Source organism: Pistacia vera, unplaced genomic scaffold (genome assembly GCF_008641045.1).
Source record: "Pistacia vera cultivar Batoury unplaced genomic scaffold, PisVer_v2 Contig970, whole genome shotgun sequence".
NCBI classification, from domain to species: Eukaryota; Viridiplantae; Streptophyta; class Magnoliopsida; order Sapindales; family Anacardiaceae; genus Pistacia; species Pistacia vera.
The window spans coordinates 107,037-133,748 of record NW_022196857.1 but is presented as its reverse complement, the minus strand read 5'-3'; the positions used below and the strand labels follow the sequence as shown (position 1 = coordinate 133,748).

The window sequence follows — 26,712 nt, the reverse complement described above, 5'->3', positions numbered from 1 at the left end:
AACCTTTTTAGAAGGTAAAGAAACACCATGGATTGATAAAATTCACTATATTTACAATTATATATGATTGATGGATAAAATAAATCTATGTAGTACAATAAATACTTAACAACACCTACAAGAAATATAATATATCAATTCACGACATTAAATTATAATTATAAGAGATAACATTACCGACTCAAATTATAGTAATTTTGATCTGTGTCATTTGATATCAATTTAATTAAGTTTTTTTTTTTTTTTTTTTTTAAGCACATAAAGAGGGGATTTTATTAAGAAGGGAAATTTAGGGATCTGGTTTGCATGTTTAGTAGTATCAAGTCTTTAGAATGCCAATGACAGCAATTGAGAGAAAATAAATTAAATAAAAGGCTAACATTTTATCTATGTCTTTTCCCTAATTATGATACCAACACATGTCCCTAACTAATTGCATACATATAAATCTTCATATAATTTAAAAAAAAAAAATCTTTCAATTTAGAGCCTACTAATGACAATATGACAAAGTCAAGGAGATATTTAGCGACTACAAATATATGTGATTATTCAATGTCCTACTTCCACGCGTTAACATATTTAAGGATAAAATTATTTTTTTTTATAAATAAAATACACCGTTTAAATGCATATACGTTAAGACAACATATTATAATATAAAAGGGCATACTATTAGAGGAATTTGAAATTTAAAAAAAAAAATGCAAAAACTTAATTTTCTAATGAAGACTTATATATATGGTTAAGAAGGAGGAAAATTATAAGATTAAATTAAAATTGAATCACTTTCACATCATATGCTATAACAAATATACACTTTGTTTTAGTTATCTTTTGATGTCATGCGTAGGAAACTTATAGTATTCTCAATAAAGAAATAAGTCAACATGCTAAGACCATCTCCAACCACAAACATCAAATTAGTACAAGTTTCATATCAAATTAGTGTAATTTTTTTTGTATTTCACTATTGCATCTCCAACCTATTGCATCAAATATTATATAAAAAAGAATATTTTTTAGAATATTCTCTTTCTTTTCTTTCTATTAATAATCAACAATTAATCGATTTTACTAATTATTTTTGTATATATTAATTAAATATTAGAAATGATATTTTTATTAAATAATAATAACTTTGAAAATTATACTAATTTAATAAAATTAAGCATTTATTTAATCAAATAAATATTACATTTAATATAGAAAAAATTACATCTAATATAAAATGCCACAAAAAAAAAAAAAAGACAACAACAACACAAAAGTAAAATTTCATATTGATAGTAATTTAATTTTTTGAATTAGTATATTCTTCCCACAAATGATCAATTAATGCATTTCGAAGAGCATGATGAGCCTCTGTATCCTTGATTTATTGATGTTGAACAAAAAAAATTTGAAATCGGATTTGAATTTCATAACCGATCCAAGCTTGCCTGAGTTTTTTTAAAATGCGTAATTAAGAATTATGCAAAAAATAGCTCAACAACAAGGTCAAGGATTTCAAAATAGCTCTAGTTCTTTCCAGTATTTTGATGATCTTAGAAGACTCGTAATTAATCTACTGGAATACGAAATTGTTATTTTAGTTTATGTTGTATTTTTTTTTAATTTTAGTGTTAATTTTTATTTTGAGTTATTATACTTTAATATTTGTATTAAATTAAAGTGTTGTTTCTAATTTTTCATCATTTTTTGAATTATATAATTATTAATATAAATAATAATCAAATTAACATAAATACAAATAATAAAAATAAAATATATTTTATAGTAGATGAATAGTGCCACACCAAATTGGTGTAAATGAATAGTGTTACACCAAATTTGACGTAACACTGTTTACTTACACCAATTTGGTGTGGATGAATAGTGTTACACCAAATTTGACATGATAGTGTTCACTTATACCAATTTGGTGTTAGGTTGGAGCACATTTTACACCAAAATGACTCTAGGTTGGAGATGCCCTAAGTATGCTAGGAATCTATCCTTAGCAAATTGCCTACTTGATTTTGCTCAAGATCCCAAAAAAGGGGAGGAAAAATGTTTTTATTTTGTGTTGTTCCATGAGATGTCAATTGTAATAAATGAACCCTAATATTCTTTCATATATTTTTTTTAAGCATATATCTTTTAATTAATGACAAATATTGTTATAAATTAAACCCCTATTCATGCTCGAATGTCAACATCTAGGCCCCTTTGGTATACAATTTTTCAGTATTCTATTCCATATTCTATCTAAAATATACATTTATTTCCTTATTCTCAAAATATTATTCTATATTATTCAATACTTTTTAAACCCATAAATTTGCTAATTTAACTAAACACTACCCATTTTTTTTTTTTTTGAAATTGACAAAAACACCCTAACAACCCACATTTGCCAAATTCCGGCCACCACCGCATGAAGCTGGTCGGAATCTGGTATAATGGCACACTATCGGTTGGATCTGGTCAAAAATGCGCCGATTTAGCATTTTTCGACCAGATCTATGGCCAAAGATCTGGCTGTTGACAGTCAAATCTTTAGCTTTAGCCAATCGTCAACGACGGCCATATCTATGGCCGTCGTTAACGACCAAATGCGGCTAGATCTGGCTTTTTTTTCCAGATTCACCGTAGATTTGGCCGAAAAAGACTTTATCGACGCACAACCGGCCAGATCCAACCAGTCGTGAGTCGATACGATGACTCCGGCCACCCTTTGGCAGTGGTGACTAGCTGTCGGTATTTAATGGGTGAGTGGAGGTGTTTTTGTTAATTTTTAATATTTTATTATAGGGGTGTTTAGTAAATAAACAAATATATGGGGTATTTTTGTTAATTTTTAAATCTTATATCGTAATAACCACCCAATTTTACTTTTTAAAAAAATATTATTCTAAAAAGTATCAGAATAATGAATCAAGTGCACCCCTACTGTTTCTCAAAACTCTTGAAAATAAATATAATATCGGAATGCTTTCGGTGTAAAATTAAGAGTTAATGTGTTGCACCCCTAAAACTCGTAATAATAACACTTTACAGACCAAATAACTATGGTAATTATCAGAATGCTCCCTTTTTTAAATTTCTTCCAGCTCTTCTCGTGCACAGAACTTTGGGTTTTTTTTTTTTTTTTAACTAATGTGTTCAAACCAATCTAAGCGCACATTAACTAATCCTTTGATTAGACTAGCGTAATAATCTATCGCCACGACCCCTCACTTAAATCATAGATGCCTAGATGAGGAATTAAACCTGAAGCTGTATGCTTATTCACACAGTCCCTAATTTGTCCTAAGTCTAACCATCTAGCTACCCATAAATGGGTTGATTTGTAGGTTTTACCCCTATTTGTACTCTAAGAGCATGTTTTTATTCAATAATGCTAAAGCTACCGATTAAACTACCGATTTGACATACTGACTCTTGGTGAATTGAGTTAAATTTTGAGATTTGAATAATTGGGCAGTGGGTCGGTTTATCAAAATCGGTAATTTAATCAGTAAGTGTAGCAAGGTCCGTTTTTATTTCATGATTATATAACATTTCAAAGATATCAATGAATAACAACGTGTTTATTTAGTATCGGCATAATCAAAATGTTAATTTTTTTAATTAACATTAACAACAATGCTTGTTGGATCAATTAATCCAGATAAAATATGGATATATTTGACTTTTCACATGGTGATTCATATGGAAAAGACCTATTTGTCCTTGTAGAATTAAAAAATAAAAAAAAAATTTAATGATGAGAGAGATAACTAAATAAAATTTGAAATTCGAGGAATTCCAATGACATATATTGGGTTTGTTACTAATATTTTAATTTAATTATATGTTAAGAGTTATTATAAAGTTGACTTATACCAATAATTATAAATTTAATTATAATGAAGATATTTGTGATAAAAATTCAATTTCAAATAAAATCTATTTTTCACGACTGGAAAAAGCAGTTGCTCTGAGATGCATAGTTCGTGGTGATTAGCCATGGTTTCTTTAATATTCCTTTTTTAAAGAATTAAATTTTTTACTTTAATCTAATTGTCATTTCAAATCAACTGCAGGACATGGAATTTAAAATAATATATTATAAGATTTTAGTGTGCACTTAAAGTTAATTGCTCGGACTTGAAATTTAAAACAATATATTATATGATTTCACTAACTTAATGCGGTCAAGTTTATACAGTAAATTCAAAAGTTAATGTATAGAATCAATTTTTTTTTTTTACTTTAATCTAACAGTCATTTCAATTCCTAGTACTTATAATTTAAAATGAAATATTATATGCTTTTAGTGTCCTGACTTCGAACTTAAAAGGGTGATATGGATAAAACAAAAATTAATGTTAAATTTGACTCATGCCAACAATTATAAATTTAATTATAATTGACAAAACAATGCTTCTCAAATAAATACTTTAATCAATAACTAAACTACTGTACTTGGCTAAACATTCAAGCTAACTCAACACACTTTGTACATTTGTATGAAAATGTGTTGCAAAGGATTCTTACACTTGCAATAAAGATTACACTTCAACTTTGGATGATAAAGGTCCGTATGATACAAGAAAAAAGCTTATACTTACAAAAGAGATTACACTTGCAAACGGGTACCTTTTACATGTTTTGTTTTGTTTTTTTTGTTTTTTTAAAGCAATTTAATTATTACGATAAATTAATTCATACTTTCCAACTTTCCAATAAATAAATTATTATTATAAATTAATTTCTACTTTCCAACTTTTATTTTTGGAAATATTGAAATAATAATTATTTATCTCTCATCCTTAAATTGTTTTCTCTCCAAAAAGCAAGGTTTATGGGCCAAAAATAATTTTATTTTATTAAAGGATAAATTTGTAAATTTACCTTTTCAAAAAAGTTTTTGATCCAGAACAATTGGCACAAATATCACTACTCTAACATTAATTATGAATTTATATTGGTAAATGGTGGAGGGAATACACTCCGACTAATAAAAGGTGAGAATTGCGAACATTCCAAAGCAACAAATTGCTACATTCCTTTGATCGTCTTCCTTATACGTCAAGGCACTACGTCTGTCAGACACGTGTCGCTTCGTCTACCGTGATGCTTGTTGGATTCATTTGCTTCTTGCCGCCACCATCAGACAGACAATCACTAGCCTACATCCGTAACTATCTGACGCGTGTCTTTTGTCATCTTGCTGTTCTCTCTGTACCTATCTTCTACTTCACAATTACATAACCTAAATGGCAACGTTCCTTTTCTTAACAATCCTTTCAAAATTTTATTTTATTTATTAAATAATTGTGAAATAAATTTAAATTTATTAAAAAATATTATTCTTCTAATCTTTAATCTGAAATTTTTTCATATTTCCATCTTAATTTCTGTCTAATTGTCAATAGAACCACTTAATTTATGATAATTAAGGATGCGTTTGGCTTATTGTTTTTATTCATATCCCTAATCTTATTCTTCAAATGTTGTTTGACATGTTTTTTCTAAAATATTAGTCTATTTTTTAAATTATTTTAAGACCCTATAAGTTTATTAATTTCATAATACCCTCCAAAAAAGTTTAAAAACTAACAAAAATACCCTCACCCAGCCGGAATCTGTCAGAACAGTCACACGACCACCGTAAGTGGACGGTAATGGCTAGATCTGGCCTTTTTCGGCCAGATCCGTGGTGGATATGGCCGGAAAAGGCCATATCGATCGAATACTCGGCAGATCCGACATGTATGAGTGGTTATCCAATTTTCCGGCCAGATTCCGGTGGTGGTGGCCGGAATCTGGCATTGCTGGTGGTAGGGGTGTTTTTGTCATTTTACAATATTTTAATATATTGAGGTGTTTATTAAATTAGCAAATGTTGGGGCTTTTTCATAAATTTTTAAATTTTATCCCGTAATACTCCCTTATCCAACTATCCAATACTATCTCTAAAATCCTACCCAAAATAATAAACCAAACACACCCTAAGATGTTTTTCATAAATATTGTTGTGCGGGGAATTCTTGAAGTACGAAGTCACACCACATATCATTTTTTTAAGTTAACTTTATTTACAACTTTATCGTTGTAACAATATATAAACTTACTTTTCATTCAGATTAAGGGGTTTGATTTTTTATTAATACTTTGTAAATCGTACCAGTGCACAAAGAAAACAATACATAATAAAAGTGGATGTGAGATTTACATTAAGCATCAAAACCACTTTAAAAATCGTTTCCTTGTGCTATTATTCAATTTTTCATTCATTCATCAATTCAACATCGAGACTACAAGTTTTATACAAATTCCTATGTAGATTCCACCACGCATCTTACATACTTCAAATCACAATATCAATAAATATTAAAAAGTTTTTACACAAGTCTAGAAAGAAATCATAATAAATCTCAAAATAAACAAGGTGGGTATTTAAATTAATTATTCTTAAGGGGTGTAAAATATATTTTCTAATTTAATAATTTGAAGGAATATACATTATGCATAATAAGACAATTGAGATCATGTTTGCATTTTAGTAGTCTCTAGAATTAAAAAAATCGATAGTGTTAGAAAAATGTCAAAGCTTCGAGTGGCTTCATTAATAATGTTATAATTTCCGAATAAAACAAATAATAATACAGTAAAAGTGTTTGAAACTAGATTAATTAATTTTTCATTTTTATAAAAAAAGAATGTGGGGCCAATATTAGTGGAAGATAAAAAATAAAAAAAAAAAAAAAATTTGGGTTGTTTTTTAAATTTAATATTTTTGGCATTTTTTAAAGAAGAACAAAAACACAAGTGGTTTGGCGAGAAGCCAAGAACACAACTGGAAACACTGGCAACAAGTCTCAATTCAAATCATTTCACGTGTGTTTTAAGGCGCCGCGTTTGACAAATCTCTCCCACTTTCAAGTGTTCCCTATTTTTTGAATGGGTTGTAATAAAGTGTGTTTCGTTAAGACATATGTTAATTATGCAAGAAGATAAAATATTTATTTATTATATATACAAAAAAAGATTTAAAAAAATATAATTTTTAATTTATTTTTAATCTTTAAGGGTAGTTAAAGTGTACCTTAAGAGCACATGTTGAAATACTAATTATGGAATTATTCTCAAATACTAATTAATAGAGGCTTTATAGACACCCTTGATGTTTAGTGAGATACCGAGAGATCCATAGGTTTTAGAATGAAACGCTTGCACCCTTGTAGTTGAATGATATTTGTGAAAAATAACTATAATAAGAGTAAAACATACAATACTAAAAAAAAACAATTTTTTATTTCTCAAATGTTTTAGAGGGTGTTTGTCTAAACTTATAAGCTGATCAAACTTACTTATAAGTTCTAAAATTAAGCTGACCTGTTTGTTTATATTTTTTTTGAGCTTATAAGCTAAAAAAAAATAAGTTGGGGAGGAGATACTTTTTTTTTTTGGCTTATAAGCACTTTACTTATAAGCTAGTTTGACCAAGTATATTATCACATTATCCTTATTTAATTTTAAAATTTCATAGTGTGCCCTTGTTTAATGTAATACATTTTTTAGTAATTTTATAATAAAATATACTTATAAACCATATTTTACCAAACACGTTAATTACTTATCAGTCACTTATAAATACTTTAACCAAACACGTAATTGTTTAAAATTTCAAATGCTTATAAGTTAATTTTAGCTTATAAGTAATTGTTGCTTATAAGCTAATTTTTATAAGCTCAGACAAACACCCCCTTATTGAATTGTCAAAGTTTAATATTTTTAAATTATTTAATAACTTAATTATATGACAAATTTCAGGTATTAGTTTCTTTTTGTTGTAGCGGAAAAGATAAAATAATGGTATATTAGTTATTGTACCAAGATTCTGTGTCCAGATTAACTTTTTAAAAAGTGCTTGTCAATTATAAGGGTATAAGTGCTCTATTATAAAAACCTGTGGGTCTAATCTCTCTAAACCTAAAATACCTTCTACTTAATAGTATTTTAAACTAAAACATTCTTACCATGAAATATTATATCATCGATTTTTTTTTTTTTTTTTTTTTTGAAACTATATCATGGATTTGATAGAAAAGAATTTTGATGGGTGACATTAATTAACTATATTATTAACGATTGAGGCATACATTAATAGAGATTATGCATAATTGGACTATATAACCTTACATTAATATAAATATAGTACTAGGTGATTCTATGATGTTAATACAATATCATAATTGAATGCTTCAATTATATTCTTCAATTAAAGCATAGGATATTAATACATTGTATAGTGTCCACAACTAGGTGGTGAACTTAGGCGCACTTTATAGAACTTTAGGTTAGTTATATTGTACACGCTACAAGATCACTAAATTTTATTAAAACTCATACTTTTTAAAATATTAACCTGCATCTACAAAACCTTTTAACCCAACCAGAAAATCTAAACCAAACCAAATTAATTTTTTAATATACCTACATGGGACAGTCTTTACCACATTATTTGATTGACATGGTGAGACTGTTAGATAATATAGTGGCATGTTATCTCATATATATATATATATATATAATTTTAACTTTTATCTGTCTATTATTATAATTGATCAATAATTACTGTCTATCATTCATCAATAACTACCATTATGATAGATGGTTATAAAAACTATACTCTATATGTCATTATACTATTAGACGGTCTCATCATGTCAAATAGGTGAATGTGGTAAGACAATCCACGTTCTTGTTTTAAAATGACGTGGCAACATTTTTCCCATTAAACTTATCTCAATAAGGGGAGTTTGTGATACTTATCAAAACCTAAAGGTTTAAGAAGGGGTAAGAGAGAGTTAAGGGAGTTAGGTGCTAGTAAGATAGCAAAGCGAAAATTACGTACTTAATATAAATGGTTGCAATTATCATCAGTTTTCATTAGCATATTCTCTTGTGTTTCTAGCATTTTTTTATTTTATTTTATTCCATTCCATTCCATTCCAATCCAATTCAATTCTCTCTTTGTCTCTCTCTCTCTCAAGTTTCAATCATCCAATTACCCAACCCTCAATTTCTCCCTCTTTCAGTTAGTTTACTCTCCGCATTTCTTAGGGTTTGAATTTCATTTGATATACAAAGTTTCAGTTTTTCTTATACTCTCTTCACACCCAACACCCTTTTCAATTCATGGTAAGATTTTATTCAATTTCAATTTTCATCATTCCCATTTCATCTCCGTTTCAATCTCTTCAAATGATGTTAATTCTGGTTTTTTATGATCAAATTCTTCTCTGAACAACTGGGTTTTTGTTGCTTTTTGCGTGAATTTGCTCTTCTGGGTTTTCTGTTTCTTGCGTTTTCTCAGCAAGTCTGAGGAGTGTTTTTCTTTTGGTTTATTTTGGTCGTTTAATTCATAGATACGCAATTCTCAGAATAATAAACTAACAGACGAAGCAATCGCTTTGCTTTGTGTGTTGCTTGTTTGAACTCACTTGGATATTCTTTACTCGTAAAATTAATCAATTTTGGACTTTTTTCCTGCTATTATTTCATTTCAATTTTTGTGAACTTATATTATCAGACTCATGCCTAGCTTTGATCTATTTGTCACCTACCCTTTTTTATTTTATTTTATTTTTATTTTTAGCTGGGTTGAATTCGAAATCTTTTCCTTCACATTTTTCTTTTGAAATTTCATTTGTAATTGTAAAGCATATGATACAAGTTTTAATATTTATTTATTTAATTTTTTTTTCCTCTTTTAAAAGGAAGTAAATTTTCATGCTTTACTTGTGATGCATTGCCTTTAACTTGTCTTTTGTTCTGGTGCAGAAACTACTTCAACTTTTGACCCATCACTCAAGCTTCTGATAAGAGCACTAGGTGAGAGAACTTAAATTTTTTTGTGCATTTTGTCAAATATATTTATGAAAAATGGACCGCTCATTGAAGGTAGAAAAGAGAAGAAAAAATATTTTAATTTATTTTTGAAAATCGTTAGATGGAAAAGTTCTCATTTTCGAGAACTTTTGGAGAGTTCCAGTGAGTGTGATTTGGATGCTACTCGTGAGTAACCAACTGGTTCAGCTGTTTGTTAGTTGAACATTAATTGTCTCTGCTGCTACTTGTCCACTTGTGATTTTTGTCTATATTCTTTGAACTTCATTTTCTTATATTGTACTTTTCCCAGTTCATATTTATAGTTGTTGCCCTCTGTATGAGAGGCATTGAGTACTTCGAAAATTTAATTTGATTTTTGGTTTCCTTAAATTGGTAGATACAATAAGTTTGAGGATATGGGATGCTTTTTGTCAACGTCCAAGGATACGGTTGGAAATAGAAGGAGACCAGGAAATATTGGAGATGTTTCTGTTTATGTACCTGGTTTACGAATTCCTATACCTGTTGATTTCTCTCAATCACTTGGTGATAACTTGTCGAAGAATTTGGTGGAGCGTTTATCTGCTCTAAGAACACGTATAGTTGTCATGGCAGCCCAAGAAGGACCAACAGTTTCAAGAACAAGAAGAAAAAGTGCTACACAACATGGTTTGTTTCTCCGAAGTAGGAAAGAATGATATTTATTAAGAGTTCATTGGCACTAGTTGATGTATTAACCTGAATTGTTATTTGCAGGAGGTTCAACATTGGCTGATCTTCATCAGGCTCTCGAAGATTACTTGCCTGTACTTATGGGATTAGTAAAAGATGGTAATGAATGCATTTGTTGTGATGTTTGGAAGACTGTTTGAACTGCCTGATTGTGTAGGGTAAATTCTAATGTTGTTGATTGTTTGTATTGTGCAGGAAACCATCTACAACACAAAGTACAGTTTGTTTGGATAAACCAGGAGGATGAAGCAGAGGTGGGAGTATGATTCTAGTTTATTGAGTTACATGTTTTTGTCTATGTTTATTTTGTCTTGATTTGGGATTCCATTCCTCTGCTTGTCAAAATGCTGGATTGATATGAATCACTTTTTTGCAGGAAACAGCCATTTCTAATACTTGGTATGAAGTGTTGTCAGTCTTGCACTTGATGGCAACGTTATCATTATCACAGGCCAACTTATTGCTTCTTCCAAGAACATCTGCTGATGGTTATCAGCCAAAAGTATCTGAAGGTAAGTGCTGATTGCAAATTTTTATGCTGGTGATGTTCCATCTCTCTCTCCTTTTTCATCATCATTATTTTGATGTAATTACAAAAGCTTTGAAATGTTTACTTGAGGACATGAAGTTAAAGTATTCTCCTAATTGAAGGATACCAATAATGTACCTAATGTGCTGGACATGTATATATGTCTAACCTCAATTGTTCATTTTGCAATTTATTTGATCTTATCTTAACGAATTTTGAATTAATATGAACTTCTTGTGACAAAACAACAGCGTATGTCCAGGTAAATTGTCAAAAATCTGTCTATTCTAGCTCTAACATAAGAGAAGCTAGCCAGTATATTAAAAGCTTTTACATTCATACTGGATACTAGGGCTGGAGGATTAGATTCTGCTATTACTAATAATTATACGGGAAATGGAAATTGGTTTTATTCTTTTCATTGTTTGGTCATTTACCTCAGATGGGTTTTGGGACTATTTGCTTAAAAGTCTATTGGTTAGGTTAATCAGGATTTTGTCTGTTTCCATGTACTAATCTCATACTTGTTAACTACACTTGATATGTTCTGTTACTGAGATTTAAGAGTGTTGTATGAAACACTATACTTAACCTGGTGACTGCTCTCTGCTGTGTACTTTAATGGTTTAATTGCAGGATCTGTTCTCAAACATTTTTTAATTCAATTGAGTTCATAATAGGGTTATAATTTTTTTATTTCCAGCCTGCAATCTGAAAGGCTTTTCTGTTTTATCTGATAACAAGATTCTAAACAGTTGTTAATATCATCCATTTTCCTGCTAAGATAATTGCTTGGGGATATATCGAGCGAGATGTGGTAGTTTCAAAATTTTTATGTTGCTTTTATGTATTCATTCCTTATCATTTGTGTGCCACATAAGGAAATTTAATTTGTCTATTCCTACTGAAAAGGTGTCATTTTCTTTCTTGTGTGATAGAAAGCAGGCGAGCTTCAATTGACATTTTCTTGAAGGCAGCAGGATACCTAGATTGCGCTGTCCGACATGTTCTGCCACAGTTATCTTCTGAACTCAGGTTTACAAAGATAAAGACTTGCACAAAGAGCAACTTCAAGTGTTGTAAATTCTTCACGAACTGTGGGGTCTTTTTTCTTTATTGACCTCTGCTTTTGGTTGCAGGAGGGACTTACCAGTAGACCTTGCAGAAGGAGTTCTCCGAGCACTTTGCCTGCAAGCATTAGGGCAGGTACTTGCCGCTCTTTGTATGGATTTAGTTCATGAACTGTTCCTCTACACATATTCTTCTTCTTATAATGGTATAGATATGCTAAAGAGTGGATAGTGACAAACCCTTGTTCTTTCTATTCATTCTCTCTCACTCTGTCTTGTCCGCTATCTTGATATTTCGTCCTCTTCTACCAAATGGGTGAAAGAAAGGATGAAGTCTTTTCCCTTCTTACTTTTTTTTTTTTTTTTTTTTTTTTTTTTTAAATTCAAGCAAATGTGAAAGAAAGGATTAAGTCTATTCCCTTATCACTTTCATTCCTTCCCGCCTATCCGTTAACAGATTAAAGAGCTGCATGACTATATAACTCTCCCTACTATTTAGCGTACATGTGAGTCTACTGAAGTGCCACCTCCCAGTATATGGTCTTATGTTAATTACCTTTTCCAAAATTATCTGTGATAACTAGTGTTGAAGCCGTTGTAGTAATGGTCTTTTCTGTAATATATCATTTCTAGTTTGCATTATGATTTTTTCCTCCAATAAACTTTAGTAGTAGTCACTTAGACTCATGTAATCAATGGTATATTTACAATCTCTCAATGAAAATTATAATTTAGTTGTACAAGGTAATATGTAAACAACTGAAACAGTCAGGAAAATAAAAATCAATGTAAGGAGGAACAGAACTCTCAAAGCTGAGATACGAGATGATGTGTGTGCACCTTTCTTACTTGCCCAAAATTTGATGAGTTTAAATTTAAACAGACCTTATATCTCCACGCTTTTATCTGTTTTTTCTCTCACTTTGTTTCCCACTCTTTGTGTTTTTTAATGTAGTGTAATGATATCCAACTTGGAATGGCCATTGATAGTACAAAAGCCACTTTGGCTGTTAAGCGAAGACTTGCATGTGAGATGGTAAAGTACTGGCAGCAGGTAAATGCATTACCTTTAATCATTTTTCTTAGCTCATATCAACGAAGAATGTTTCCTGAATTCTGGGATATTGTAATAAATTTGTTGTACTTTAATAGTTATCCATTTGTTTAACTATTATCCAACTGAGGAATCTAAAATGTGTTACTTTTTTATGCATTTGCTTCACAGGCTCAAGACAACATCATGAATCTTCCATTAACAAATGGCTGGGGGGAAAAACATCGGCTCTTTATAAAGTGGAAATATGTTGAAGCAAAGGTATCTCATGACTCCTTTCCCGCACTTACCTTTTCTGTTTTGCTATAATTCTCACTGCTCACTTATTGTTGTCATCTTATCTCCTAACTTTATTTATTTTTTATTTTTTATTGTAATTAATTGTTTATACTTGATTACTGTTATTACTTATAACTTCTAGCTAATCTGGGTATGCGTGTTCATGGGTTTGGATCCAATGGATTTGATTGTTTATCATCTGGATCTCTAAATGGACAGTCCAAGTTTGGATGTTGCTAGGAGTGTAAAGTACTAAGTATTAGGCAATATTGTTCTTGGATAAACTGTACATTCTATCTTCCTAGTGTTTTATTGGGAGTTTGTTTTTAATCATTAGTGATAATATGGTATCAAATTGGGTGTTTGTACTTGATATTCTAGGTCATATTGTAGTGGAGTAAAATATGGTTATTTAATACTGATATCCAGAACCTGTTATAAGAAATGATTACCATTCAAACGTGTATGAAGTGAGGAAATTTCCAAATGCATCTAGTATTTTCCTGGTTAGTTTCTATGGTTCTAGAAATTAAGTATGAGGGGTGTTGGAAGAAAATTTGGAGAGTTTGAGATCTCATGTAACAAGGAAATCAATCTGTGGATGAACTCATGATTTCGTTAGATCTTTTTGGATCATAGTGGTGGGCTGTTAGTGGTCATGAGATGGTTCTTTTCTTCTCTTTCTGAAGTGGTGATATGGTCAATTTTGATTTTGTTTAAATCAGTGGCAAGCATATATGTTCTGGATGGTCTATATTTATGATGTGTGTTTGTGTTAGAAGGTAATGTTCTTTCAGAATGCTCCAAGATATGTTAAAGGCCTCCTGTATAGACATGTAATCAATGTCATATGGATGATTATTGCATACATCTGATTCTTTATTATTTTGTCTCCTTATTTGAAATTTGATTGGTTATAGATCAGCACTTACTTTTCCTGACCATTTTTGGAAATCAAATCAGACCCCACTCTCTGTGGTGCTATTAGGCTGAGATTTCATTGGCTACATCAGGAATATTCTCTTTTCTTTTTTTCCCCCCTTTTGGATCCGCGATTGAGTTAACATTGTCAGTGGCAAAGTGCAGAGGAATTTGGAATAACTTTTTATTGTGAAAAATTTCCTGTCTATGTCTTTAGTTTTATATCCTTTGAATCACTAATGTTTTTTCACTGGCATGTTGTATGCTTGCAAAAGTCTGGCATATTCATCCAATAGCTAGAAAGTATAAGGGGAATGAGTATTGGAAGCTAAATATCTTGTCTAGGTCTGAAAATAATGTTTAAAGTAGTTAAAGGGCCACAGTTTGACTATATATTGCATATAACTAATTATCTTTGGTGGATTTGATTTGACTTTGGCCACTTATCTTGCTGTCATTCTTTATGGCCCAACTTGATTTCGTCTGCTTCTAACATCTGGTCGGATGTTCTTAATAAATTTGCACTTGTCTTTGCACTTTCTAGCTAAGTGATTAATGTTTTTGCATTGTGCTTCTTTTCTTCTCTCTTATTTCCTACTGTATAGGCTGCAGCATATTACTATCATGGTTTGATCCTTGATGAGGGGAACACGGAGAAATTTCATGGTATGGCTGTAGCTGCTTTGCAAGCTGCAGATGAGTATTTCAAAGAGAGTAAAAAGGCTGGTGAAGCATTTAATGCAGCTCCTCCTTTGTCGAGGTATTCTATAGAACCACTATACTTTTTTTTTTTTTTTTTTGGATGTCTGTTGTTGTAATGGATCATTTATCTTTTGAGCAAATTGACTGTTATCTATAATTTTAATGGTAGCACTGTTTCCACGATATTTGTCTCCTTTTGTGGATAAGCAGTAGCAGCCTTATATAGTGTAGATATGTTTTGCCAAACCACCTTAATCATTAGGTTATGGCACTTGTATATTTTAACGGCCTCATCTGTTATGCTTGGTGTGCTTACATGTGATACTTCTATGTATCACGTTGGATATCATATCATACATTTGATGCAAATAAGCAAACCAACTCTTAATCCTGATTAGAACTGTCGCAAGAACAACTGTGCCTGTCACCAAGTCAGTTGTTTTATTGAACTATAAATAATCATCATATAGTGGGTTTCTTGAACCTAATACTTGATTTACGATTTGACTTGTGCTTCTATTTCCTTCTCTAGAAATTATAAAATCTGGAAGATCCAGACTTGTCTTAAGAACTTTCTTGAACCTAATACTTGATTTACGATTTGACTTGTCTGTAACAGCAAGCAGTCATGTGGCTTTCATTATCCATTTTAATCTTATGAAACTATTTAACTGGTACCATGTTTTTGTACAACATGTTTGCATGTATACATACATTTGAAGCTGGTTCTCCCTATTCTTGTTACAGTGCTTTCTATATTGAAGATTTTTCTCGTGACCATTTTGGTTTATACAAAGCTTAGATCTCGTTCTATTTGCAAAACAATGATTTTTATATCAATTGAATTTTTTTCTTTTATATTTTCTTTGGTATGTGGAGTAGTATAACAATTTGATTTATTTGGAACTACTTCCTAATTGTCATTCTTGGTGTCTGTAGAAATCCGCCGCTTTGGGGAACCATGAAGTATCTCTCTGAGAAAATTCCAAAAGATACTTCAAGCAAGGTTCGGATAAACCGTGATCTATACTCCCATGAAAAGTAAGTTGTGTTATCATATGATAATTAATTGAGTCTTAATGCAACCTTTTTATTATGGTTGAGAGAGGTTGACAATGAATGATAACATGGATATTGGTAATTTTCACTACAGAATCATGGAGACGGCACCAACCTTACCTGATTTTGCTCTGGCCCTGAAACCTGATGAATTTCAACTTCCTCCAGTGGACCCCTCTTGGAACATGGAGAACATGAATAGGGTGCAAACCACCTCCAACCAACTCAAGGGTGACCGAAGATAGGCCGTATATGATATAAATTTCAACTTACAGATATACATGGGCCAATCTCAAGCACAGATTGGCCAGTCAACCAGGTGGACAATTCTTCTATTGTTGTGTGCATCAAAGGTTCAATTTATTCAGCTGTCTTTTTCCGACTTTTTTCTTTTGTATCTTCCTTTTCCATTTTCTTCTTTATTACCATGATATTCATAACTCATCCTGTGATAGATCCTTGCACAAGTTCCCCATTGTGTGTAAATTGTTTGTTTCCAGCGAAGGGATGGTTTTCTTTGCCGAAACTGTAAAGCTATGTATGCTCTCTCTTCACTTAAATGAGCCATGAAAATGTCCATTTGTTTGGTAACAGAGATGTACAAGTCCTTGCTTGTACTGCTTGAATGACACTGTTGTTCTTCGCCATTACAGCTTTAATTATCTATGAAGTAGCCAGCAATTATGTTGTGTTGCATACTGAAACTGTATCCTCATACATGTTATTGGTTCAGGGTTACCATCTGTTATATCATCATATTGTTCTTTGCACTTAGTATCATTTTGTTAATTTATTTTCCTTTGTCAACTATTGTAAGCTTTTTGGTAAAATCTGCATTAAGCGCTTTCCTGGATTCATTAGAATCCGCAAACATCGATAAAACAGAGAACGTGAATGAGTACTTCCCTTGTGAAAATGCTGTAATAGCGATAAACTTGTATCATTTAACTATAGCCTTTTAATAATGGAAGTTGTAATATAGAATGTTACATTTGAAACATGTTCCAAACTTCAAATCACTCATTGATGTTGCTGGAATTGCATCCCTTAATGTCAATTCTTGTTTAAAATCTCGCTTGGAGAAGCCCTTTTATACTTTCACCAACAGGATTACTTTTCAGCTTTCGAAAAGGGAGATTATTTGACATTCAATACTGGTGTGAATTCTCCAAATTTCTCTCATTTGACATAGTCAAGAACTTTACTTTGCCTTGAGTTCTTACCTGGACAAAGATAAGAAACTTGACGATATATTAATGGTATTAAATGTCCTATATCACAGAATCTATAAAAGCTATGATATATTCATACAAGTTTGCAGATCAAAAGAAACTCAAAATTAGAGAGATCACAAAACTTCCAATATAACTGAACAGCTCAAATTCTAATATTGCATCCAATCTATGTCAGAATCCGGACAAAAATGTGTATTTGTATATAGCCTGCATACAGTAATCAACTCTACTGACAAAACATACTACATAAGTACATTTACTGGAAAAGATAGCAACTCTTATAAAAGTGAAGTGCGTAAGTTTCAGAAGTTTTATGTTGACCAATTCACTACTATAATTGTAAGTTGTTCCTCGAGGTAGGTCAACAAACTGTAGTTCTCAGTCATTTGTTAATGATCATCGGGGTTCTTCAGCAGATGTTTTGCTTTGTTGGATTCTAATTTGAATCTTCCACTGCATTTCCGCTTTCATCTTCAGCCAACTGCTTTTCTTTTTCTTGTTCTTCTGAGGAAATAACAAAGTAAAATCAGTTAAAACAAATTTGACAAGAGATATAGACAGTTTCATTGCATCATCAAATTATTACACCAGATCAATGGAGACTTAGGCACCAGAATAAGGAATCTGTGAAGAAGATGAACTAATAAAAAAAAACTAAATATCTTTCAAAGAAAGATCATGGGCAGATCTTTTGTGGGGACACTAAAGAGATGATCAACTCTAGCTAACCAGTAAAGTTTTCGATTATATCTACTAATAGTGCTATATATATATATATATAGTGTCCATTGATGGATCATTATGGAACATTGGAGAAAATTCATAATATGCTGCTTGATGTTTTATAATTAATAGAATAGGCATGGAAGCAGCAGAAAGTATTCAAAAAACCTAACACTTTTAGTAAGTCACATAATAAAACGTTGGAACTTGCAATCTTACATCATTTAAGGAAACTATATTTCCCATTAGAACTGGTTTAACTTTGAAGAATTAGGTTAAGATGCTCAGAATTCAGAGTGAAAGTCTATAATAAGTGTTTGGACCGTATTCTACACTTTGACCTGATCTGAATGCATAAGCATAATCCATTCCTAGTCCCCATTTGACCCATACATGAAAAAATCAGAAAGCTTGTAATCCAAAACTAAAAATAAAAGGTGCAGAAGATCCTAATTTCAAAAAGCAAAAGATGAAATAACAAAACATTATTCTCCAAAAGAAGATGAAATTTCATTTTGCTTAAATAAAATCACAAGTCAATCATATTGATGAATAACACTATGTCTTACATTTCAAATCTCACCACCATATCCAAAGCAGATAAAAAAGAGAAAAACAAAAAAGCATCAGTTATGTTTATAGGAAATATGTATATATTCCTGCCATGTTGTATAAAAAATAGCACTTACCCATAATTTTATATATTGCCTTTTGTGTGCGCCTTTCAAGCTTATCAAGCTTCTTTTGCACATCCCTCCGCAGGTCCCAATTTGGCTTCTTTGGAGCAATGTTGACGAATGGATCCTAATCAGCATTCCAAATTTAGAAAGCATTGAAAAAGGGACATGGGTACAATCAAAATAATAAGTGGTGAAAAAACAAGGAACATTAAGAGGAAGATCAGTACCTCTTTCTTTTCTGGAGCAGGCGGTTCTGCTGCAATAGGGTCTTCAAACTTTGGTAGCACTGGTGGAGCGAGTTTACCTTCCTGGAGCTGCTTATCATGAGGGACATAATTTCGAAATTTCATGTTGGTGTTACTGCACACGAAAATTGTACATGTTCAGATAAGAATTTCACGGAGAAATGGAAAATATTTATATGTCTAACTGAGTCGTCCAGATTTTAACATAAAGCAAGTAAAGGAGATATAACTATAAGTGCAAGATCACCTATTCTTCCCAAAAATATGAATTCTCCTGATATTACAAAAAAAGAAAAATTGTTTTCTATTAAACTTTTCTCTAAGATGAGGTTGTGCTCCATAAACTTAAACATCTCCAATGCAGCTCCTCTAATTTACAACAAAGCATGAAGAAAAGATATTAACAAAAAAATTTACCATGTTATGCTTTGGAATATGTCAAGATCTTTTTTTGTTTCAGACGTAACATAAACCCAAATTATGTCATTCAGACCACAAGTTACAAGATGTCTTACCAAATTGAGATGAAATCAACTATTTTCAAGCCCTAATTTTCAGGCCAAACACATTGAAGGTCTATAGTAGTAACGAAATATACGAACGAGACTCATACTTTCTTCACTGTAAATCATTTCATAGATGTCGAAGAGGATTTCATTCTCTTCCGGCAAAAATCATGCACAAAAAAAAAAAAAAAAAAAAAAAAAAAATATATATATATATATTATATAATATATATATATAAAACAAAGGCATGCAAAACATCCATAAGACGAACAGCTGATAACATTGAACACGAGTAATCATAATGCTTTGAATTTCGCTTCAATACATGTAAAAGTTATAGCTTTCAGCTAAGTTTCTATGACATTAATGAATTAAATTTCATCAAATACTAAATAAAATCCAGAATATGTTAAAACAAAACCCTAAATAAAAAAAAACTAATTTAGCAAAGTGATCTTAAATCTCCCCAAAAATTGAGCTTTATTGAAGAGAAAACAACCCTTTAGAAAATTTACAAAATTGAGACAAACCCGAAACCAAATTGCAATTTCAGAGCATTAAAGTAAGATGAAAATACTCACCTTCTTCATCAGTTCCTTATCGTCAGCTTGAGGACTGAATCATCGTCTGAGAGTTTAGAAGTTCCTGAGCAGCTCTCAAAGCCTTGACCTCTCTCGACGCGCTGCAGCAGCTTGCTCGATTGACTCCTCTTCACTTGCCATCGCTGAACCAACCAGGTTTACCAACGAGATTATATAATAAAAGGGTTAAACTCCCTCATAAGGGGGTTCTTGTATACCTTAAAATATTGTGGGTGGAAAATTTTTAGGGTGTATGTAATTTATATTTTTAACCCACATTTTCATAAAGTGTCCGAAAAGCCCCTTAGATAAAATTTCCCTCTTACAAAATCTAAAGGAGAACACACACAACAGAGAGTGTAGCAAGTAGTATGGAGGAATGTCAAGTTGCGAAGTGAATAGATTCAAACACTGATAGATCAAATTGAAAGGCTACCTTCATCAACCAACATCACCCGTTCATCCAAACAAACCCTCTCCAAATTAGCCCTCTCTGAACTCAACTTTCTCTCTCGCTCTTCCGTCACTCTTCCCCTCAGGTACTCTATTCTCTTCATTCACTTTCATTACATTTTCTTTAAATTTTCATTCTTTTATTGATTTTTGAAAACTTTTTTTTTTTTCAGTGTTAACATCGGTCACCTTGAGGCTGTGCTTTATGTGCTTCAACACCCTCTTATAAGTGGGGTTTCACGTGTTTGCAAGCCAATAAAAAGTGGATTTAAATATGTTCATGTTGATTTAGTTTGTACATTTGATAAAATCCCAGTTTGGATTCTTGTTTCTGATAGAAATCCTAAGTATGTTAGTTGGAATGAATATCATAAGAGTAAGGGTTTGAAGTCGAGAGTTGAGGAAGTCTTGGCTGCGGCCAGGTCTTGTGGGACTTTGAGACCTAGAAAGGTAATTCTTTTCTTTAGTCATGGAGTTGGGGACTTTGTTCGTGATCACCTTCGAGGTGAATTTGGCGCTTTGGAGATTAGCTTGTTTGAGTTTGATTCTTGTGAGGAAGAAGAAGATGCGTGGGTGCATGTGCTTTCGAGATCATTTCATGAGGCGTGTGTTTTTGAAATAAATGTTGATTTCAGTGGGAATGATGTTTCAAGTTCAGAATGTGGTGTTAAAGACGCGACTTTTGATACTAAAGGGTCTAATGTTAGAGAGGAGATTGCAAGCTTGAATTTGGGTGGTAGTTTCGGTTCTCTTGTATCACAAATGAAATTATGTTCTATGGGTGAACCGGATCATTTGCTGAGTGAGGGTGATCTTGTAAACTTTGATACGACAGCTTTGATTGCTCTTGTATCAGGAATCAGTAATGGTTGTGCAGAGAAACTTTTGGCTACATCAGAGATTGAACTGAGGCAGCGATTTAAGGGCAATGTTCAGTTTGTGATTGCACAGGTAACTTTTTATTCAGTTCTTGTGACCTTGAATATCTTAGCACATAAGGTGGTCAGACATGTAAAACATTATTAAGGTTCTATCTTTTTTCATTTTAGCTTAACATTTCAATTTCGTGTAACTAGTATTTGTCAACTTATGTTAAATGCACTTACTGTTGTCAGCTGATTTTACTAGGTCTTATATGGAATGATGAATACTTTCCTAGCTAAGCTAGTTGATTGCCACCACTTCTGGATAGTTATTGCTAGACAATCATTTGGCATTGAGGTCTTTTACTGAGAATCCTGGATGAGCTGCCAAATATCTATGTTTAAACCTCTTTAAAGTTTAACGTATTAGGTAAGTTCCCAACATTGATAGTTAAGTCTAACAGTCCATTCAAAAGTAAAATGAATCGGATGTGAAGTTTTAACGGATTGGATGAGATTGTAGGGCTAAACTGAGATTGATTGAATAAATTATTGACATTATGTGACACATGAGAGATTTGAACACGAGACTTTTAGCTTGGATTCTATATTGAGAAACTACTTTACACAAAGCTTAAGTTATTGGTTAAGGATCCAACATGGGTTCTTAATTCATTAAACTTCAAAATTGGAATTCAGAGTCTTTTAGCTTTTGTCCTGATGTGGAGGTTGCTTTCTCTGTGCCATGAGTTTGAGGTGAATTTGCATAGCAATGATGCAGATGCTCTTTTTGTCCTTTCTCCCTCATTTTACTTTCTGGTGATGTGCAGTGTGTTCTAAGAACTCTTGTAATTACCACTTATAATTATTTTTTTATAAACTCTTTAGGCTGTCATTCTACTACCTCTATTATGCTACATTCTTTTTAATCTTTTCCACTAACAAAGTTTGCCAGGCTATGTCAGAACTTCAGAATCCAATTTGTGAGGAATTGGGTGGTGTATTAGCGGGAAAGAGAGGCATAATATGTGAAAGTGTGCTTTCTGAATTCAAGGAGTTGGTCTTGATGTGTGGAGGGCCTAATGAAAAGTTGAGATCTAATCAGTTATTGAAATACTTCATGTGAGTTTGTTTACCACTTTACTTTTTCTCGAATTCTTTAGTTTTAAAACATTAATATTGAAAGGAAACAGGATTCAAAATTGATTATGCTATGCTGGAGGAACATAAGTTGGTGGTTGCACTGCTCTTAACTACAGAATATGCAAAGTACAAAAATGTATCTGATATTTAGATAATTACCATTTAGCTTCTTTCTCTTGTGATGTCTTAGGTTGGAGTGTTGAAGAACTGGAAACTGTAGTCTGAGGGTGTTAACTTGTTAGCTTATTTTTTTATGATCCATGTGGTGTTAAAGTCAAGTTAGTAATCCCATCTATTGTGAAAAATAAATGGGGTTTAGACATATATAGCCAATTCAATAATCACACTTTCCCAAAATATAAAGGACAAATCAAAACATAAAACTGAGTTACTTACCAATTATACCCTTAATGAAACCACAATTGATATATTCCTAATATATAATGCTAGACTAAACAAGACTTGATGGTTTAGCATTTAACTGTATGGTTTAATAGTCTAATTAAAGTATGTTAGACCATGCTAGATAGTGATAGACTTGATAGTCTAGCGCATTCAGGTTATTTTTGTTCTTGTTATTTCATTAAGGGCTGTTGGAAATTCAGATCTAATTGAAATCCCAGTATTCTTGTATTTAGCAATAATCATAGGGATAGCAGTAATCATAGGGAGTAATTATAATCAATTAGCTGTAAATTAGTAGTTAATTGTTTTATGATTTATGGGGATTAACTTCCTAGAATAACAATTCATTACTGTATAAATTCTTTGTATTTAGTCATGTTTAATAAGAATTAAGAATTCCATAATTTTCTTCCAGGGCAATTAAGTTAAGTCATGTGATTTTATGGCTACATCTGTCCTTTAAACAAAACATTGACATTTTGAGAATTAAAATTAGTAGGATGGTTATATATTAATTATTTTCATTGTAGTTTTATTAAGATTATCTAATTTTCTACTAAAAGTTGGGACTAGTAAGTATTCAACAGTTAAGAGAGTGGGTGTGTGCTTTGGAGAAATTTATCGGGAGGGATTTGTGGAACCAGCGTTCAGACCACTACTGAGGAGCACAAATTCATGGGCATGATTTTGTCCAAACATTGGCCTCAATTCAACCTCACTTGCTAAGCAATAAGCTTGTCAGACTGACTTGTGGTTCATCATTGGGGCTTGCTTTGATTTCTGACCTTTAGGCTGGGTATAGATCACTTAAAATCAAGTTGGACAAACCTTTGACTTTCTTTTGAGATAATTTCAAATACAACTAGGTCACGGTGAGCCTTGAAAATGTTTAGATAAGTCACTATTAAGAAAAGTAGTCAGATCAGAATGGGATTTAACTTTGTTCTCACTACTTGATTTGTTGATTTTGGGTTCTTGATTGGTTTTAATCCAGTAAATCAATCTCATTATTTTTTCCACTTGATAAAATTGTGAATTGGAACAGTGTTGTGAATGATAGTCCTTCTGAGCGTCTGATGTGGCTTCCAACCACTAGAAAGCTGGCACTGAAGAACAAGGTTGTTTTTGGAACTGGTGATTGCTGGCACGCACCAACTTTGACTGCGAATATGGCATTTGTAAGAGCAGTTTCACAGACTGGGATGTCTCTTTCTACCATTGAGCATAGACCACGGGCTTTAACTGGTGATTAGCCATATATATACTATGGGGACTGTACAACAAGGAGGTTTTATATGCAGGGCCATTAGAGGTAACAAAATCCCTTATATGAACTTGATATTTTGCATGTACCAGCTTATTGAATGTACACCAATTGTAGCCAAATTACGCTTCATACTTGCTCATGTTCTGCTACCCAGTTTCGCTCATTGTCATAACTATATAGTTCATCTTAAAGTGGATTATTTTTGCAATTTCCTGCTCTAAAAGATATTAATAATTGGAACCAGGTTGTGCCTGATGTTCCTTAAGAATGCCTGATGATCTTCCAATCACCATGAAGCTGGTGCTGAAGAACAAGGCCGTTTTCAGGACTGGCCATCACTGGCATGCATCACCTTGAGAGCAAATATCGCTGCTGTTTAATGGGTGGGGGTGTCTCCAACAATAGCTGTTAAAGGTGTGTTTTCCGGATGCATTTTTAAGGGAGAATGATCTGATGTCCTATGGAACTTTGTATATACAAATGGTTGATAGTATGGTTGGGATAAATACATAATTTTCAATGATTTGTTTCAGTCTCCAAATATGTCCCTTTTCAACATATTCAAATTCTTTTGCAAATTGTTTTGTTTATGTTGTCAAAGAGAACCAACCCCTTGAAGTTGCAGATATTTCATATACACATTCTGATGGTTAGATTGCATCAAAATTATATTGTTTTAAAATGCATTAATTGTGCAATTTAATTTGATACGTATGAGTTTCCAATTTAATCATTTCTAAACTCTATTATTGGGCTATATATCGTTTGATCAAATGGGTAAAAATTTAAAAGTGACATCGATACTAAAAAGAACAAGAAAAAGCAATGAGTTATTTTAAAAATATAGTGAAATAAATCAAAATAATGAATAGTAATATGCCCCATATAAATACATATATAAAAAAAGAAACCTAAAGAATGCAACGAAAAAATAAAAATAAAAATCAAACTTCCCAATTAACATCTCAAAATTAGGGAAATAGAAAAAGTGGAAGAAAAATTAAAAACAAACATGTAGAAAATATTTAAAGCTTCAATTTAAACTTGCAGTTACTAGCTTTGATACTGATCTGATTGTTAGCAGATAAACTATCAACAACCAACAAGCATTCCCCCAAAATCCTGACTTTCCTGAGCTTCAACCTGCCAAGTTTGATCGCCACCGGTGCATCGACCTTAAGATCCAAAGGAATTCTCCCTGTTTGTTGCTGTTGTTGCAATGCATTCATCAAAGTGTTACCATACTGATTTTGGCCTGTCAATTCCACATCAAGTTTTGTTATGTTCTGATGACCCTGGTAGAATTTTGGCAGTGACCCTTCACATAGCTGAGTTTTTGTGTACCAAACACTCAATCTCCCTCCTTTTTCATAGTAAATTCCAATCTTTTTGTTTGGATTGTTGGCTGTAATCTTTACATCAAACTTTGCATACAATGATAAGTCCAAGTTGAGCCTTAAATCACTTATTTTCAAGCTGTCAACTGAGTACTTTGGCAGTTTTGGTTGGAACGCAAGGTAAAGAATGCCAATAACTGCTGCAATAATAATTATGAGAAGAACCAGGATGCTAATTGTCCAGCAGAAGCACTTACAGAAACAGCTTCCGCTTTTCCTTGGTGGGTTCAACTGCATTACTGGGATCGTTCTCTGCGGAGGAACTTGTGCTTGTGGCCTAATACCAGTACCTTTGTCTGATACTAAAGGCACTCTTGATGTTGCAGCTTCAACATCCACCATGGGATGAATTTTCTGATGATCAGCCATTTCCTCTCTTGTTTTTCAAGTGAAGTTACAAGTCATGAACACGAAACAAGAAACTATTAAGAGTTATAAAGCCTTTGCTTGTTGAAATGGTGAAGCCATTAAATAGATAGTTGGAATTGATGAGCTTGCTTGTTTTGTTTGACTTTTTTACATTTGTTTAAGTGATTGTAGGTGTTGTGTGGGGTGGAATTATTTGTGTTTGAGAGACAAACCCTTTTTGGGTTGAGAAATTCTCACCAGTCTTACCTAATAACAACATTATACAAGGACTGGTAAAGGTGGTAGTTCAGCTAAGCAGGAAGCTTTTTAATTCAATTTTATTACTTTATCATGCGCAAGTAAGAGATGTTTTTCACACTTTGCCAATCACCTTGGAGCTTTTTTTTTCAATTTAAAGGGAAATACAACGATGTTTAAATTATTCAGGTTGTTAAGTTATTAGAACTACTTACCTAAAAATATAATAGTAAACGCCTTTTTCCCACCCAAAGTTTGCCTTAATGACGCTTTTCTACTAAAAAAGTTTCAAAATGTCACTTTTTCACCCAAAGTTTATATTTTGTAAATATCTAAAATTCACTTCACTTTTTCAACCGACATTCATAGAATTACTAGAAGCTAGGGTAAGAGG

At 32.0% G+C, this 26,712-nt stretch overlaps 4 protein-coding genes across 4 annotated transcripts; 2 read left to right on the top strand and 2 right to left on the bottom strand.

Annotated features, from left to right (window-relative positions):
• Window positions 1-9,124: 9,124 nt before the first annotated feature.
• Window positions 9,125-16,804, top strand: LOC116121221. Its single transcript, XM_031407167.1, has 13 exons — window positions 9,125-9,177; window positions 9,820-9,870; window positions 10,265-10,536; window positions 10,624-10,698; window positions 10,795-10,853; window positions 10,976-11,111; window positions 12,067-12,163; window positions 12,268-12,334; window positions 13,154-13,252; window positions 13,424-13,513; window positions 15,058-15,212; window positions 16,094-16,195; window positions 16,308-16,804. Exons 3-13 carry the CDS (start codon window positions 10,284-10,286, stop codon window positions 16,456-16,458), a joined length of 1,284 nt encoding a protein of 427 aa, XP_031263027.1. The 5' UTR covers window positions 9,125-9,177; window positions 9,820-9,870; window positions 10,265-10,283; the 3' UTR covers window positions 16,459-16,804.
• A 774-nt stretch (window positions 16,805-17,578) lies between these two features.
• Window positions 17,579-20,325, bottom strand: LOC116121222 (coiled-coil domain-containing protein 12). The gene is given in 6 exon segments (XM_031407169.1): window positions 17,579-17,952; window positions 18,861-18,975; window positions 19,079-19,211; window positions 19,410-19,415; window positions 20,181-20,271; window positions 20,274-20,325. Coding segments are annotated over 6 exon segments (465 nt in total). The 3' UTR covers window positions 17,579-17,884.
• A 261-nt stretch (window positions 20,326-20,586) lies between these two features.
• LOC116121185 lies at window positions 20,587-24,719 on the top strand (the record flags this gene model as incomplete). The annotated part of the gene is made up of 4 exons (XM_031407133.1): window positions 20,587-20,723; window positions 20,811-21,588; window positions 22,456-22,622; window positions 24,094-24,719. Coding segments are annotated over 4 exons (1,290 nt in total), but the record flags the coding sequence as incomplete, so codon positions are not given.
• A 605-nt stretch (window positions 24,720-25,324) lies between these two features.
• On the bottom strand, window positions 25,325-26,242 carry LOC116121227 (NDR1/HIN1-like protein 6). Its single transcript, XM_031407174.1, has one exon. It carries the CDS (start codon window positions 26,079-26,081, stop codon window positions 25,341-25,343), a length of 741 nt encoding a protein of 246 aa, XP_031263034.1. The 5' UTR covers window positions 26,082-26,242; the 3' UTR covers window positions 25,325-25,340.
• Window positions 26,243-26,712: the final 470 nt, after the last annotated feature.